The 13,861-nt window shown below is 40.6% G+C and overlaps 1 protein-coding gene and 1 pseudogene across 1 annotated transcript in view; both read right to left on the bottom strand.

Annotated features, from left to right (window-relative positions):
• Positions 1-8,123: 8,123 nt before the first annotated feature.
• The window catches only part of Sec63 (SEC63 homolog (S. cerevisiae)), a 74,391-nt gene continuing 68,653 nt past the window's right edge, over positions 8,124-13,861 (bottom strand). The window contains exons 21-22 of the mRNA XM_013022372.1: positions 11,034-11,138; positions 8,124-9,185 (exon numbers count right to left, since the gene is read on the bottom strand). Coding sequence (XP_012877826.1) covers positions 9,042-9,185; positions 11,034-11,138 — 249 coding nt within the window. The 3' untranslated portion in view covers positions 8,124-9,041. The remainder of the gene's footprint in view (positions 9,186-11,033; positions 11,139-13,861) is intronic.
• Positions 12,709-13,040, bottom strand: LOC105990117 (annotated as a pseudogene).

Here is a 13,861-nt window from a genome sequence, read left to right as displayed (position 1 = left end):
ACATATTTAAAATGGACTATGTGATTTTTTTGCTTCTTTTGTATGTGCTTCCCCTATGGTATAACCCCTGTTTTCACTGTATTTGATGTCAGTGCCCTGCATCTTCTATATACACTTTTCTAATTTGGGGAAGGGAAGGGAAATAACAAAATGCTGGCATAAGGAAACAGGTTTACCCATTGCAACAATGAGATGTACAAGACACTATGTTGAAAGCGAACTCTACAACCTGAGGGGAGGGGAGGGAGGGAGTTGGGGAGTTGGGGAGGTGGGGAGGAAAGGGATGGTAGGGGATGAACAAAGGAGGAGGTAACAACGCTGGATAGGAAATGTACTCATTACCTTACTCATGTAACTGTAACCCCTCTGTACAGTATTTTTTATAATAAAAATGTTTTTTAAAAGAGTCTCATGGATTGTTCTTGCCCTGGCTGGCTTCAAAGTGTGATCCTTGGATCTCAGCCTCCTGAGTAGCTAGAATCACAGGGATGAGCCACCAGTACCTAGCTACAGCTGATGTTTTTAGATTTTTTTACTGCTATCTTTAGTTGAACAAAACAGTTTCAGTTCAACAAGATAGTTATGAGCATAGTGCATTTTGAACAATGGCGCCTCTTCCATGGTTCTCTCCATCTTTCCCCCCCTGCAACTGGTTTTTGTATGATTCTTTGTTCTGAGTTTACCTGCACCACAGGCTCTTCCATCTCTGCACCCTGCTGGCTCCCAGGGAAGGGACTTTGAGGTGCTGCATGACTTGAACTCAGCAGGCTGGAGAGCTGCAATGAAGCCGGTGGTCACATGGCTACACAGCTTTCCCTCAACAGCAAGGAACAGGCTGCCCTCCAGATCACAGGGCTGCCTTCCCCTTAGGTCCTCCCGCTCCTTGTAAGCTTCTCTCTCCAGAGGTGAAATCCAGGTAGTTGTGAGGAGGTCCTTCTCCACCAGCTCTTCCCCAGTGGATGCATGTTAATAAATATTAGATGCTCAAACTGAATAGGAGAGATTTCTTGGCAGCAAGGGGAGGAATCTAACCTTCAAATATTTATTCTGACAGAACCCCTGCTCAAATTTCAGTTCAATAAAATGTGCCATACAGTGAGTTAGACTTCAGCTACGTTCAGTCTCCTGCTGCAATTACTATGTCAGAAACTCAAGTAGCTGGTGACCAGTGTTCAAGAGAGATCCAAAATGTTTGCATCTTATTCGGTGAGGATATATTGCTGAGGTACATCTTCCTAAGTGGGTGACGGAAAAATGGACCTATAAGAAGGAATTTTAGTGTGATTGAATTGAAGCCAATGATCATTTTTCAAACACTACTTTTTCCACCCTCAGTTCCCTCAGGTCAGCCTTCAGCCCGGATGTAGAAAGTATTCATTAAGTGCAAAGAAGTTCACCAAGAAACAAATACTTGGCCTGGTAAGAGGGATGCTAAAGTTTAGTAACAGAACTTGGAGCAGATCCTTTAGAAGAGTCTGGGTTGAGAAGTGAGAATGAAGGCTACTGGCCCTCTCGGAGAGGTCAGCCTGGGCTGTCTGTTCACCTGTCTATGCCATATCTTGGGCTGCTAAAAGCAAGGTAATCACATTCCAGACTGAGGGAGACTGTTTCTTCTCTCAAGATAGGTATCTACAATGGCAGTATTTGCATCTTCCCATGGGGAGCCTTCATGCGTTCAGATTCACGGAACATGGAATCTCACACATCTGGGTAAAATGGGATCTTATGCCAACAACACAGCCTGGGAGCTCTGAGATACACTCAAGTACAAACCCAACCTGCCATCCCAGAACATAAATTCTTGGCTGTGGTAGGGTACAGTTTGCAGTCATGTTAGATCTGACCCAGTGTGTGTGTGGGGGGGGAAATAGATCGAGGGATGCCTGGGTCCCAGCTACATCTGGCCAGCTAGGACAAGTCCTTTGTTTCCATAACCTTCTCTCCCATGAACTTGTGTCCTCTGTGCTCAACAGGGAGTGCAACTGGCTCTAAAGCAGAGCATCAGAAGAAGCCCCACAGCACTCATCTCTTTCAACTCTCTCTTTCTCTTTCACTAACTTCACCGCTATGGCTCTCCATTGCACTCAGTGATTTTGTTTGCATCCCTACATTACAGCTCTGCTCCTGTTAGGTTGTAGAGATGCTTGGGAGAGGGATAGCTCAATCCGATTGTAAGTACTTTATCCCACATGCAAAGAAAACTGCAAAGATCATACTAAGGTAGAAGAAGCTTTTCTAAGGTGTTATTTCCACTAAAAATTATTCCTTCTAATGCGCTGAATCATTAAAAATTCTACTCAAAACTCAGTATTGCCAAACTTAAACGGCATGTGAAGTGTGCTGCGCCGGAGGTGTCACTGGTGACATTTAGTGAGATACCCTGTCATTAGGTAGGCAGACTTGAAAAATGTGGAGGCTCCTGGTGTATGAAAACATAATGCTGTGATCATACCACCGCAGTTCATCCCCCATTCTCAAAAGCACTTTGCTGATAATCACAAATCCTTATGATTTCCATGACAATAGACCCAGACTGGGAAGTGGGGGGGGTGAGTAGGGGTGAGTAGGTGGGGCATGCTCTCCTGAGGATTGTGGGAAAACTAACACCAAGTTCTGAAGCAGGCTGATGTGAGCCCCTTGAAGGGGTGGCCTTGCCTCATTTCAATGTGGGGGCACCTCTCTTGGTTCACTCTCTCTTATTTTTTATTTTTGCTAGTCCTGGAGCTTGAACTCAGGGTCTGGGCACTATCCATGAGCTTCTTCTGCTCAAAGCTAGCACTCTACTTGAGCCCCTGCGCCACTTCCCGCCTTTTCTGTGTATGCGGCACTGAGGAATTGAACCCAGGGCTTCATGTATGCTAGGCAGGCACTCTACCACTAAGCCACATTCCCAGCCTTTCTTCTCTGTTTAATATGTGTGGTCATGTCAAGAGGAACAGTAAGCTTTTGGAGCGACAGAGCATAGCCAGTGACTGGAGAAGGATGTAATTATTAAGAATGTTTTAGCTAAGGTTGGGGCACAGACTCGCACTGTGTCTCTTTGGGAATCTTCAGACTGGATTCAAAGATCACAAACTTTATTATAGTCTCTCATTGAATTTTAGATTCATCAAATGCTTTATCATCATCTTTATATAGTTTTTTTCTCAAACTGCCTGTCAGCAAATTTGCCATTCTCATTCATCTAAATGACCTTTCTGTAGTTGAAACAAAACAAAATCTTGCTTTTTAGAATTTCAACTAGGTGCCATCTCTGAAGTTCTCCATTATTTCAACCAAAGAAGGTCTAATGGCTCCCTGAGCTTATTTGGGCAGTATATTTGGAAAAGAGGCATCACTAAAAGAATCTCAACTGTTCTGCAAGGAACAGGTCACTGGATGGAGGCACGGGTTCAGTTTGTCTGGAAGGGAAAGGTATGGGTTTTGTTTGCTGGAAACGGAGGGAGAGGTAACAGTTGGATCAGGAAGGGCACAAGAGCAATTACCAAAATCTTGAATGGTTACAACATACACTAAACAGTACTTTCTTTTTTTTTAGACACTCCATTTTCTATTATACAACTGACTAGATTCAACTTGGAAAATTCTAGATTTTTTTTTTTTTAGTGTATAGGTTAAGTGAGCTAAATTCAGTTGTAACATAAAATTATCTTTTGACAATAAGACGTTTTCCAGAGGCTTAAATGTGCTTTGTCATATGCAATTTCACTGGTCCTAACTTTCACTAAGTAGAACTCACTCCTCACAAAATAAGAGTTCCATTCCTCTTTGTAAATAAAGATCACCTTTTATGGGTTTCTCACCTTTCTGCATGTTTGTGAGGGGCTTTTGTTCCACAGTCTTCTTAGAGATGTTTATATAGCAAACGACCTTGGCAGGCAGGGGGCGTTTGTTCACTGTGAGGATGAAGTGGGCAGGCCGGCTCACATGGCTTTAGGTTAGGTTCCTAAGCCATAAGAACCCACTGTCTGCACCACCACCTCCACCCATATAGAACTTGGGATAACAGGATGAGCAGATGGGGACGGAAAGCTCACTCAATCTGCTGTGACTCTGACCTTCTAGCCATCACCCTAGCAGGTTACCTTGCAGAGTAAAAAAATGTAGACCCTTCATAGACCTCAATCACGCAAAAAATATAAATTGTGTAAAGGAATTTATGTCTAGACTGCTCACTTCTCTCCAACAACATAATACTTTTGTGTGTGTGTGTGTGTGTGTGTGTGTGTGTGTGTGTGTGTGTGTGCTAGTCCTGGAGCTTGAGCTTAGGGCCTGGGTGCTTTCCCAGCTCAAGGCTAATGTTCTATCCTTTGAGCCACAACTCCACTTCCAGCTTTTTTTTTTGTAGTTAATCGGAGATAAAAGTCTCACAAACTTTCCTACTCAGGCTGGTTTTGAACCTCAATCCTCAGAACTCAGCAAGGATTACAGGTGTGAGCCACCAGCACCTGGCCTACTATTCATTCTACCACAATGGGCACACACAGAATGTCTGTAGGAGTCTGCTACAAAGGGACTTAGTTCCCAACCAGAAGTAAATTTAGTGAATTAAAGAACACATAATACGAAGGATAAAGGTTAGAGGAAAATTCAGAAGATTAAAGAGGAAGGTAATTCTAGAAGGTGCAAATAGAAAGAATAAGCATTTCTCAGCTGGGTACGGTGGTACATGGCTATTGTCCCAACTACTTGGAAGGCTGGGGCAGGAAGATGGTGAGTCCAGGAGTTTGAGCCCAGCTATACAAACCCTGTGAGACCCTGTCTAAATTTTAATTTAAAAAAAAAATTGGTTTAGTCCCACCACTCTTTGCTAAAGAAAATTATAACCATATCGCCCTCTACTGGAACCAGGTTGGAAATGACAGGGCAATTACTTGACGGTTACTGCACACAAAGTGGTGTCCATTGCTGCCATCATCCAGGCTTTCAGCTCCTTTTTGTACCCAGGCTCAATTTCAAGCTGATCAATGCAGTGTGGGAAGAGCAGACAGCCCTTCCCACACTCGCCTTTTTATCAGCAGCAGTTACTGACTGCCTGGCTGTCCTGTCTACTAACAGCTATAGCCTTTGCTCAGAGATCCTAGTTTTGTCCCTTTTCACACCTAACCCACTTCCATTCCACACGCAACAGCCGCACAGATCCCTCCCATGGACTACAAGCCCCACCACCAAGCTACTCAGCTCCACAGGGACAAAAGAAAGCAGCAGAACTAGACACAGCAACTTCATCTCTATCAGACGATGATACTTTATGCTCTCAAATGGCTGAGCATCAGAAGGTCCAAACAATGTACCCAATCAAACCACAAAGCAGTAGTGTCCAAACGTTTTGATCATACACTCAAATCAGAAAAAATATATATATTGCACCAGTAAATGTATCATTTATTTATAAATTGTAGAAGTGTACAATTGTACAGTAGATTATGTACATTATAAAACACACAAAAATAGAAATTTAAGAGGATGAGATTAAATACAAATAACCATTTGAACATATTCTTGATGGATTGATCACCTGCATACCCCTGGGATGTACATACCCCCATCCAAAACCACAGCCCTAAAGCCAGCCAATGATTGCTGTTACTTGGGGTTTTTAGCTCATTTACAGGAAAATGTACAAGATCACATCTGTTTTAATTTTTGCAAAATAGCCCTAGCATCAAGTTTAAATGTGTGAAGATGTTTGTTGCTTCTTGAGACATATTTGGTCTAATCACTACCCAACTGGTAAAATGTCACATTACAGTCCACTTACAGTTGTTTTTACTTTAAGGCAGACTAAACAGAGGATTTCATAGATTTGGTCAGAATGGGGTGGGGGGAGAGGGGAGAGGACAGGGGGACTTTAAAGAAACATTTCATTTAAAAAACAAAGTTGATCAAGAGGAAGTGTACTCATTACCTCACTCATGTAACTATAACCCTCTGTATAGTATCTTTACAATAAAAAAATTTAAAAAAAAAAACAAAGTTGAGGCTTGCCTGTCACAAAGGAAAAGGTCAACTTAGCTAGTCCTAAGAAGAAAATTCCTCTGCTCACAGTAGAAGAACAATAGGGAGGTGGGAAGACAGAAGAAACAGTCACTAGCCAAGGCAAATGGATTCCAATGACTGCCACACACAAACTATATCCAATCACATAATGAGGATATAGAAACTCAGTAACATGACCATGAACAATCCCACAAAACTGCCTAAGTATAAAGTACATCTGAAATATGGATTGCTACTAACCTCCCCAGTACATAGTTTGGATTGGCTGAAGCAAGTAAGTGAATAGACATTGTGGTCAAAAGTAACACAGAGCCTTGTCCCATTCCTCAACACCCTGCTCCCCATTTCACATTGGGTATTAGCATCCACACCCTCTGCTTCCACACAGCAACTCCTCCTTCACCGCTCAGTGCAAGCTGAGAGTATAGAGCAGAGTACAAGGTACTAGTCTGGGTGTGCAGTCTCACTCAGTGTGCTCAATTCCTTACAATATTCATAAAGATGTTAAACAGGACACAAACAGTTAACTAATTTGGAGATCTTTACCAGGCAAACATAGAGAGGCCTCAGTCTCATGAGAAACTGCCATCCTTTCAATGATGGTAACTAAATTTCCTATGGATGCTTGCATTATAAGAGGTTTAAAGGAAAAAATGTTAATTTCATAAAAAGCCAATTTTACTTCATATATACATATTGTATGTTTTCATCTAAATATTCATTTAGTCTACTGACCAACTGTCATTATTTCTGATAGGGAAATTAAATGAAAACCAAGATGAGTCAATCCCATGCCAGACAAAGAAAGAAGGGATGTGGAGTCTGGCCATTTATTGGAGAGCCTAAGGCTCAGTTCTCACTCCTATAATTTGGAAAGAGATTGCCTGTGGTACTTATTAGAAGAACACCAATTGTTTTGGTTGGGAAAGTAAAACAGATGAATGGAATTTCCTCATGTGGAAGTGCTGATTTTCAAAGCACTGTGGCAAGTTACTAGGTTAAGTCCTTTCCACAGTTTCAAAAGCAGAGAAGTCACTTGTGTGAATCAACTTTGCACAGCCTCTCTTAGGGGAAAAGGCCACGAGTAACATTTTTCTTGAGAGGTAAGCTTTAAGAAAACTAGGAATTACGAATACTGTTGTCTTGTTTGCTCCCTTTCCTTGGTCTTCTGCCACACGTTTTCTGACCTCTCATTCCTTCCATTGGATGCAATCCCTTGCATAACTATCAACCATAGCTCACAGCAAAACAAGTTTGAAAACTAAACTGACCTTCTAATAACAGAATCAACTAAAACAAATCCTCAACGTACAGATTTTTGCCATGGAAGGGACATACCAAACTGGTGATCAATGTTCCAATTAAAAGATTACTTTTAGGGCTTTGGGTTGTGGCTCAAGTGGTAGAGGTCTTGCCTACCAAGCACCAGGCCCTGAGTTCAAATCCCAGTAATGTGAAAAGAAAACAAAAAAATCATTTGTGTTTTTGGTAATCTTCAAATTTTATTTCCAACTACTATAGTAACAAAATACCAGTAGTAATTCTGCATGAAGAGTAGCGACCTTAAATAAGCAAGGTCACGAGTTAGTAGTGCAACAGTGCTTTGGCCTATGGAGATTTTGAGGACTATTACAGTCAGTTTTTCAGTATTATATCCTTGGGGTTCCTCCCTATCTAGCACTAAAATATGCTTCTTATCTCAGTGATTCATCATATGAATATTTCTACTCTATATTAAAAGGACTGCTAGAAGCCAAGCGCTGGTGGCTCACACCTGTAATCCTAGCTACACAGGAGGCTGCGATCTGAGGATCGTGGTTTGAAACTAGCCCTAGTAGGAAAGTCTATGAGACTCTTAGCTCCAATTAACCAAAAAAAGCCAGAAGTGGAGCCGTGGCTCAAGTTGTAGAGCAAAAAAATCCTAGGGCCAGCACTCAGGCCCTGAGTGCAAGCCCCAGGGCCAGCACAAGGGAAAAAAAAAAAAAAGGACTGTTCTTCTGGTTCGATTTTCCTATAGTTTACAAAGACAGCAGCAATGACATAAAGTATTACTAAAATTTTAGTTGAATTGCCCTGTTTATGCACTTTGAGAGTAAAAAGACAAAACACAATTACAAACATAAAATGAGTCAAACTTTCGTTTTATTGACTGGAGTCTAAAATGAATACAAAAAAATTGCCTCTTTTGCACGTTGTTTTCCTTAAAAGGCTTCTGATATAATCAGGTAGATTAAAAGCCAAGAATGTAGTTCAGCTTTTCTAGTGAACCTTTTAAAAAAGGTTTTGATTACATCAACCACCAATATCAGAGAATGTATGGTCCCACAATTACTTTTAGATCTAGAGCTTTATCGAAAGAATTAGATCCTGCAATGATCTGCTAAGAAAAGAGGCTTAAAGATTTTGTAAGCCATTAAAAACCATTCCTATTGAGATAACTTGGGCAATTAAGAAAGAAAATCTCAAAATGTAGCCCTCTGCATTATGTGGAATGTGAGAGAATGCCAACTCATGATCAAATAGGTAAAAATTAACTCATGTATTGAACTGTTATAGTCTCATCACTTTGCAAAATATCAATAAATGAATAACAGAGCTTATCATGAGATTGGACACTTGAACAGATGTTATTTAAATCATATTTGTGATGGTTATCATAGTGTTTACTAAAACTAAAAGTGAACAAAGAAAAGTTGTTCATTTATACATTGCTTTTCAAGTACCTTGACTTTGACTGAGACCTTAAATTGATCAGATAATACATAGCCCACACTGCTGGACAGTTAGAATAACAAAGGATTTATTATCATTTGCAGATGAAATAAATGCACCAACTCATATTCGAAAGGCTTTAAATCAGCCTTTTTCAGATTGTACCAAGGCACTGCCAACTGCCTAATTATCTTATGAACCCATTTCTAATGAAGAAACCAACACTTCCCTCAACTTTAGTTCTGCACTGCTTCTGGTTTATTATACATGTATAAAACAGCAAAAGTTTGCACATATGTGCAAAGGCTCTGGTCCACCCATAGTACTGATTAGTCATCATCTTCGTCCTCCTCCTCTTCTTCCTCAAAGCTATCTTCAAAGCCCTCGCTGTCTTCCTGGTCTTCATCTCCCTCTATTGCTGTATCCCATTGTGGATGATTTTCTGGCACAGGTTTAGCCTCATGAACCTCCAACTATAAAGACAAATTAAGTGTAAGCATCAGAAAATTTGAAAGGAACAATGGAATATCTGATAAAGATTTCCTATGAGCACAGTAATTATAAAGAAACAGACATCTATAGATACAACTCAAAATTCAACACTTCATTCAAAATAGGTACTTTATGCTAGAAAATTTTTAAAAGTAAATTTACTAATACATAAATGAAACTAAATTTCTAGTAGTTTGGCTTTATATACATTATAGTATTCAGGAACATGTATCTGTGCCAGTCCTGGGGCTTGAACTCAGGGCGTAGGCATCATCTCTGAGCTTTTGTGCTCAAGACTAGCACTCTACCACTTGAGCCACAACTCCACTTTAGACTTTTTGTTGCTAATTGGAGATAGAGTCTCACAGCCTTTCCTGCCTGGGCTGGCTTTGAACCACAATTTTCAATCTTAGCCTCCTGAGTGAGGTACCAGCATGCAAGAATAGTAATTCTTAAGCAATGATACCTACTGGTATTTTAACAGAAGTTTTCTGCTAAAGGAAGAAAAAGCAAATATGACTTTCAAAGAGATATAGAGCAACTGGACTTGTAAAGTAAAATTCTATGTATGGCAGACGCAAAAAATATCTAACTCTCATGGAGCAAAATGACTCACATTGGTTCCCTTCACTCTTTTTTTTTGTTTGTTTGTTTGTTTTGTAGATCATGGGGCTTGAACTCTGGGTCTGGGTGCTGTCCCTCAGCTCTTCAGCTCAAGGCTAGCGCTCTACCTCTTGAGCCACAGGGCCACTTCTGGTTTTCTAGTGGTTTTATTGTATATAAGAATCTCACAGACTTTCCTGCCAGGGCTGGCTTTGAACCGAGATCCTCAGATCTCAGCCTCCTGAGAAGCTAGGATTACAGGCATGAGCCACCGGCGCAGGCCCCTTTACTCTTTGCAGGCCCCTTTACTCTTTACAGTATAACATACTTTAAAAGCATGATCTCTAATGATATAGAATGCCTATATAAAAACCTGAAGTGAGCCTGGTGTCAATTGCTCACACCTATAATCCTAGCTAATCAGGAGATTATGATCTAAGAACTATAGTTCAAGGCCAGCCAGGGAAGAAAGGTCCCAGAAACTTTACCTCCAATTAGCTAGCAAAAAATTTGGACTGGAGGTGTGGCTTAAGCGGTAGAACAATAGCGAGGAGCAGCAAAGGAGTGTGAGACCCTGAGTTCAAGCCCCAGTACTGGCACACACATAAAAGCAGCTCAGGAAAGCTATACTCTATGATGACAAAACAAGTAGAAATGAATAAACTATTCCAATAAAATCTGTGGTAAAAAATGTGTTTTTTTAAAAAATAGAAGGGTGCCTCTGCCATATCAGCTTTATAACAATATAAAAAATTTTTTTGATAAAAGTTAAAAAAAAAACCACCACCATCTGGCCCCAAGAGTTACAACTTTTACAGAATATTGAAATGTATCACTATGGGCTGAGAATGCAGCTTAGTAGTAGAATGCTTGACCAGCATGCATGAAGCTCTGGGTTCAATTCCTCAGTACCACATGAACAGAAAAAGCCAAAAGTGGCACTGTGGCTCAAGTGGTAAAGTGTTAGCCTTGAACAAAAGAAGCTTAGGGACAGTGTCCAGGCCCTGAGTTCAAGCTCCAGGACTGGCAAAAAAAAAAAAAAAAGAAAGAAAAAGTATCACTAAAGTAATTTATAGTCCGGTCCTAAAACATTACATTCCTTATTTATTATTGAAAGAATATGAGCTGGTCTCTTTTCCTTGTGTTATTCTACATTTCAAAACTAGAACTGCTTCTCTTAGGTTTAGTTACTCAAACAGGTTAATTCACTTCACCATTATTCTTACCTTTAATGGTTTAATCTGATCCAAACCCATATAGGAGTCAGATCTCAGAAACACTGTATACTGATAATTTCCAGGCTTGCCTGGTGCAGGAAACTTCAGTTCTACCTAAAAGATAAAACCAGCATTTAAAACCTGCATTTTAATGGCTGGATATACAACAAATCAATTCAAATGAGGTAAACCAAGCTCAGAGAGACAAATGGCTCGTTTTCTTTCATATGCAGAAGCCAGATGTAAAATGCTGTGACATGATTAATTATCCAGGACTCTAGGCATTCACACACAGTGAGACCAAAGGAAGATATTCTTAGGGGAGGAACACAAAGGACCAATGCCCATGTGCATCTGCTCATATAAAGTAATATCTATCGAAATGAACTCCAGGAAATGGAAACAAGTTTTTTCCTTTGTTGCTGTTTTTGTTTCTTTATGTCATTTGTTCATTCATCTGTCTTTGGGAGGAAGAGGAAAGGGGGGGGCACAGGAATGGAAGGACAAAGGATGAACAAATGCAGCAATGGTATTCACTAGATACTGTGTTGAAAATGAACTGTACAACTGGTGGGTGGGATGGAAGGGAAAAACTGAGAGAGCAAGGGACACATTGTCCAAAAGAAATGTACGTTTTACCTGACTTATGTAACTGTAACCACTCTGTAACATCACCTTTCTAATCACAAAAAAATTAATTTAAAAAAATTTTAGGGGCTGGGAAGGTGGCTCAGTGTTAGAGCGCTTGCCTTGCATGCATGAGGCCCTGGGTTCGATTCCTCAGCACCACATAAGCAAAAAGAAAAAAGCTGGAAGTGGTGCTGTGGCTCAAGTGGTAGAGCGCTAGCCTTGAGCTGAAGAGCTGAGGGACAGCACCCAGGCCCAGAGTTCAGGCCCCATGACCGGACTCCCTCCCCCACAAAAAAATTAAAAATTAAAAAAAATTCTAGGATAAATGCCAATGCCTTAACCGTTCAAGAAAATATTTTATTTCTCATCAAATCATAAACCTTTGTACAAATAGGTACAAAGCCTTAGAGGTTCTAATTCCACTATGGCAAAGAAAAAATACATTGTTTAAAATGACATTTGGGTGTTCTGCTTCCAATCTCCAAAATTTTGTAGTCAAGATTATATAACAAGTTAAGCTATCAAGAATTAAAATTTAAAAAGCCAGAAGTGGAGCTGTGACTCAAGTGGTAGAACACTAGCCCGAAGTAAAAATGCTCAGAGACAGAGCCCAGGCCCTGAGTTCAAGTTCGAGGACCAGCAAAAATAAATAAATAAATAAGTAACTAGGCCACGTGCAGTGGCTCGCACATATAATCCCAGCTACTTGTAAGGAAGGGGATCACAGTCCAAGGTCAGCTCCTGCAAGGTAAAAATGCAAGATCATATCAGAAAAATAGCTAAAGCAAAAAAGGGACCGGGGTGTGTCTTGAGTGGTTAGAATACCTGTCTAGCATGTTTGAGACTCAAACTAGTATCAACAAGAAAAGAAAATCATGGGAGAATTTTTAACAACAAAATCCCCCAAATGTTCCTAACTAACAAAACTTACTCGGAAGGCTGAGATCTGAGGACTGCAGTTTGAAGCCAGCCAGGGCAGAAAATTATGTGAGACTTTTATCTTTTTTTTTTAATTTCTTTCATTTAATGATGCAAACACAAATGCTGACTTGATACATATTCATATATAACTTCTCTCACACTCACAACTCAGTAGATGGGAATTCAGAAGGACTTCCATAGTCATGTGGAACATACTATATTAGCATTTCCAGTTTATTCTAATTCATTTCTCCTTTTATACTCTAACTCATTTTCTTGATGTTGTGTGATAAGTTTGAACCACAGGAAGCCCGTGGTGGCGAAGGTCAGCACGACCTTGGGCCAGTTCGGCTGGGCGTGCAGCGGCTCCCGCACGTAGAACTTGGACCGCGCGGCTGAGCCACTCGGAAGCCGGGCAGGAGCCAGCAGCCGCGACAAGGGCCGCAGCAGCGCAGAGGGTGCCATCTTGCCAGCCCGAGACTTTTATCTTTAATAAACTACTCAGAAAAAGCCAGAAGTGGGGCTGTGGCTCAATTGGTAGAGCACTATCCTTGAGCACAAAGAGACATAGGGATAGCTTCCAGGCCCCAAGTTCAAGCCCCCAGGATGAGGGGCTGTCTACAACAACAACAAAAAATAACTAAGAAAATGGGTAAATTTATACTTCTTAGTTTATACTTGCCTAGCATGCTCAAGGGCCTGGGTATGATCTCCAACACTATAAAAAACCAATCACACTAGAGAAACAAACTGGGGAAAAATATTTCCAATACATATCACAATAGGGATACAGGTGGACCCATTGCAACAATGAGATGTACAAGACATTATGTCAAAAAATGAGCTGTACAACTTTGGAGTGGGGGGATGGGAGGGCAGGGATAGTAAGGGGAAACAAAGGAGGAGGCAACAATGCTTGATAAGAAATGTACTCATTTCCTTGCTAATGTAATTGTAACCCCTCTGTATGGTATTTTCACAAAAAAACTTTATTAATAAAAAAATGCATTTTACAAAGGTCTGATTTCCTCAAATTAATAAAAAACAATCCTAAACTCAATTTACAAGAGCCAATATAAATGAAGAACAGTCACAGACACAGATTTATGACATGAATATAATGAAGGCATTCGATTTTAATCTTAGAAGAAATAGAAAAGCTGGGCGCAGGTGGCTCACACCTGCAATCCTAGATAATCAGGAAGCTGAGATCTAAGGATCTCAGCCAGCTGGGCAGGAAAGTCCATGAGATTTATCTCCAATAAACTACTCAGAAAAAGCTGCAG

Source organism: Dipodomys ordii, unplaced genomic scaffold, assembly GCF_000151885.1.
Source record: "Dipodomys ordii isolate 6190 unplaced genomic scaffold, Dord_2.0 Scaffold62, whole genome shotgun sequence".
Classification (NCBI taxonomy): domain Eukaryota; kingdom Metazoa; phylum Chordata; class Mammalia; order Rodentia; family Heteromyidae; genus Dipodomys; species Dipodomys ordii.
The sequence above is the reverse complement of the archived record's forward strand: the minus strand, read 5'-3'. Positions and strand labels throughout refer to the sequence as shown.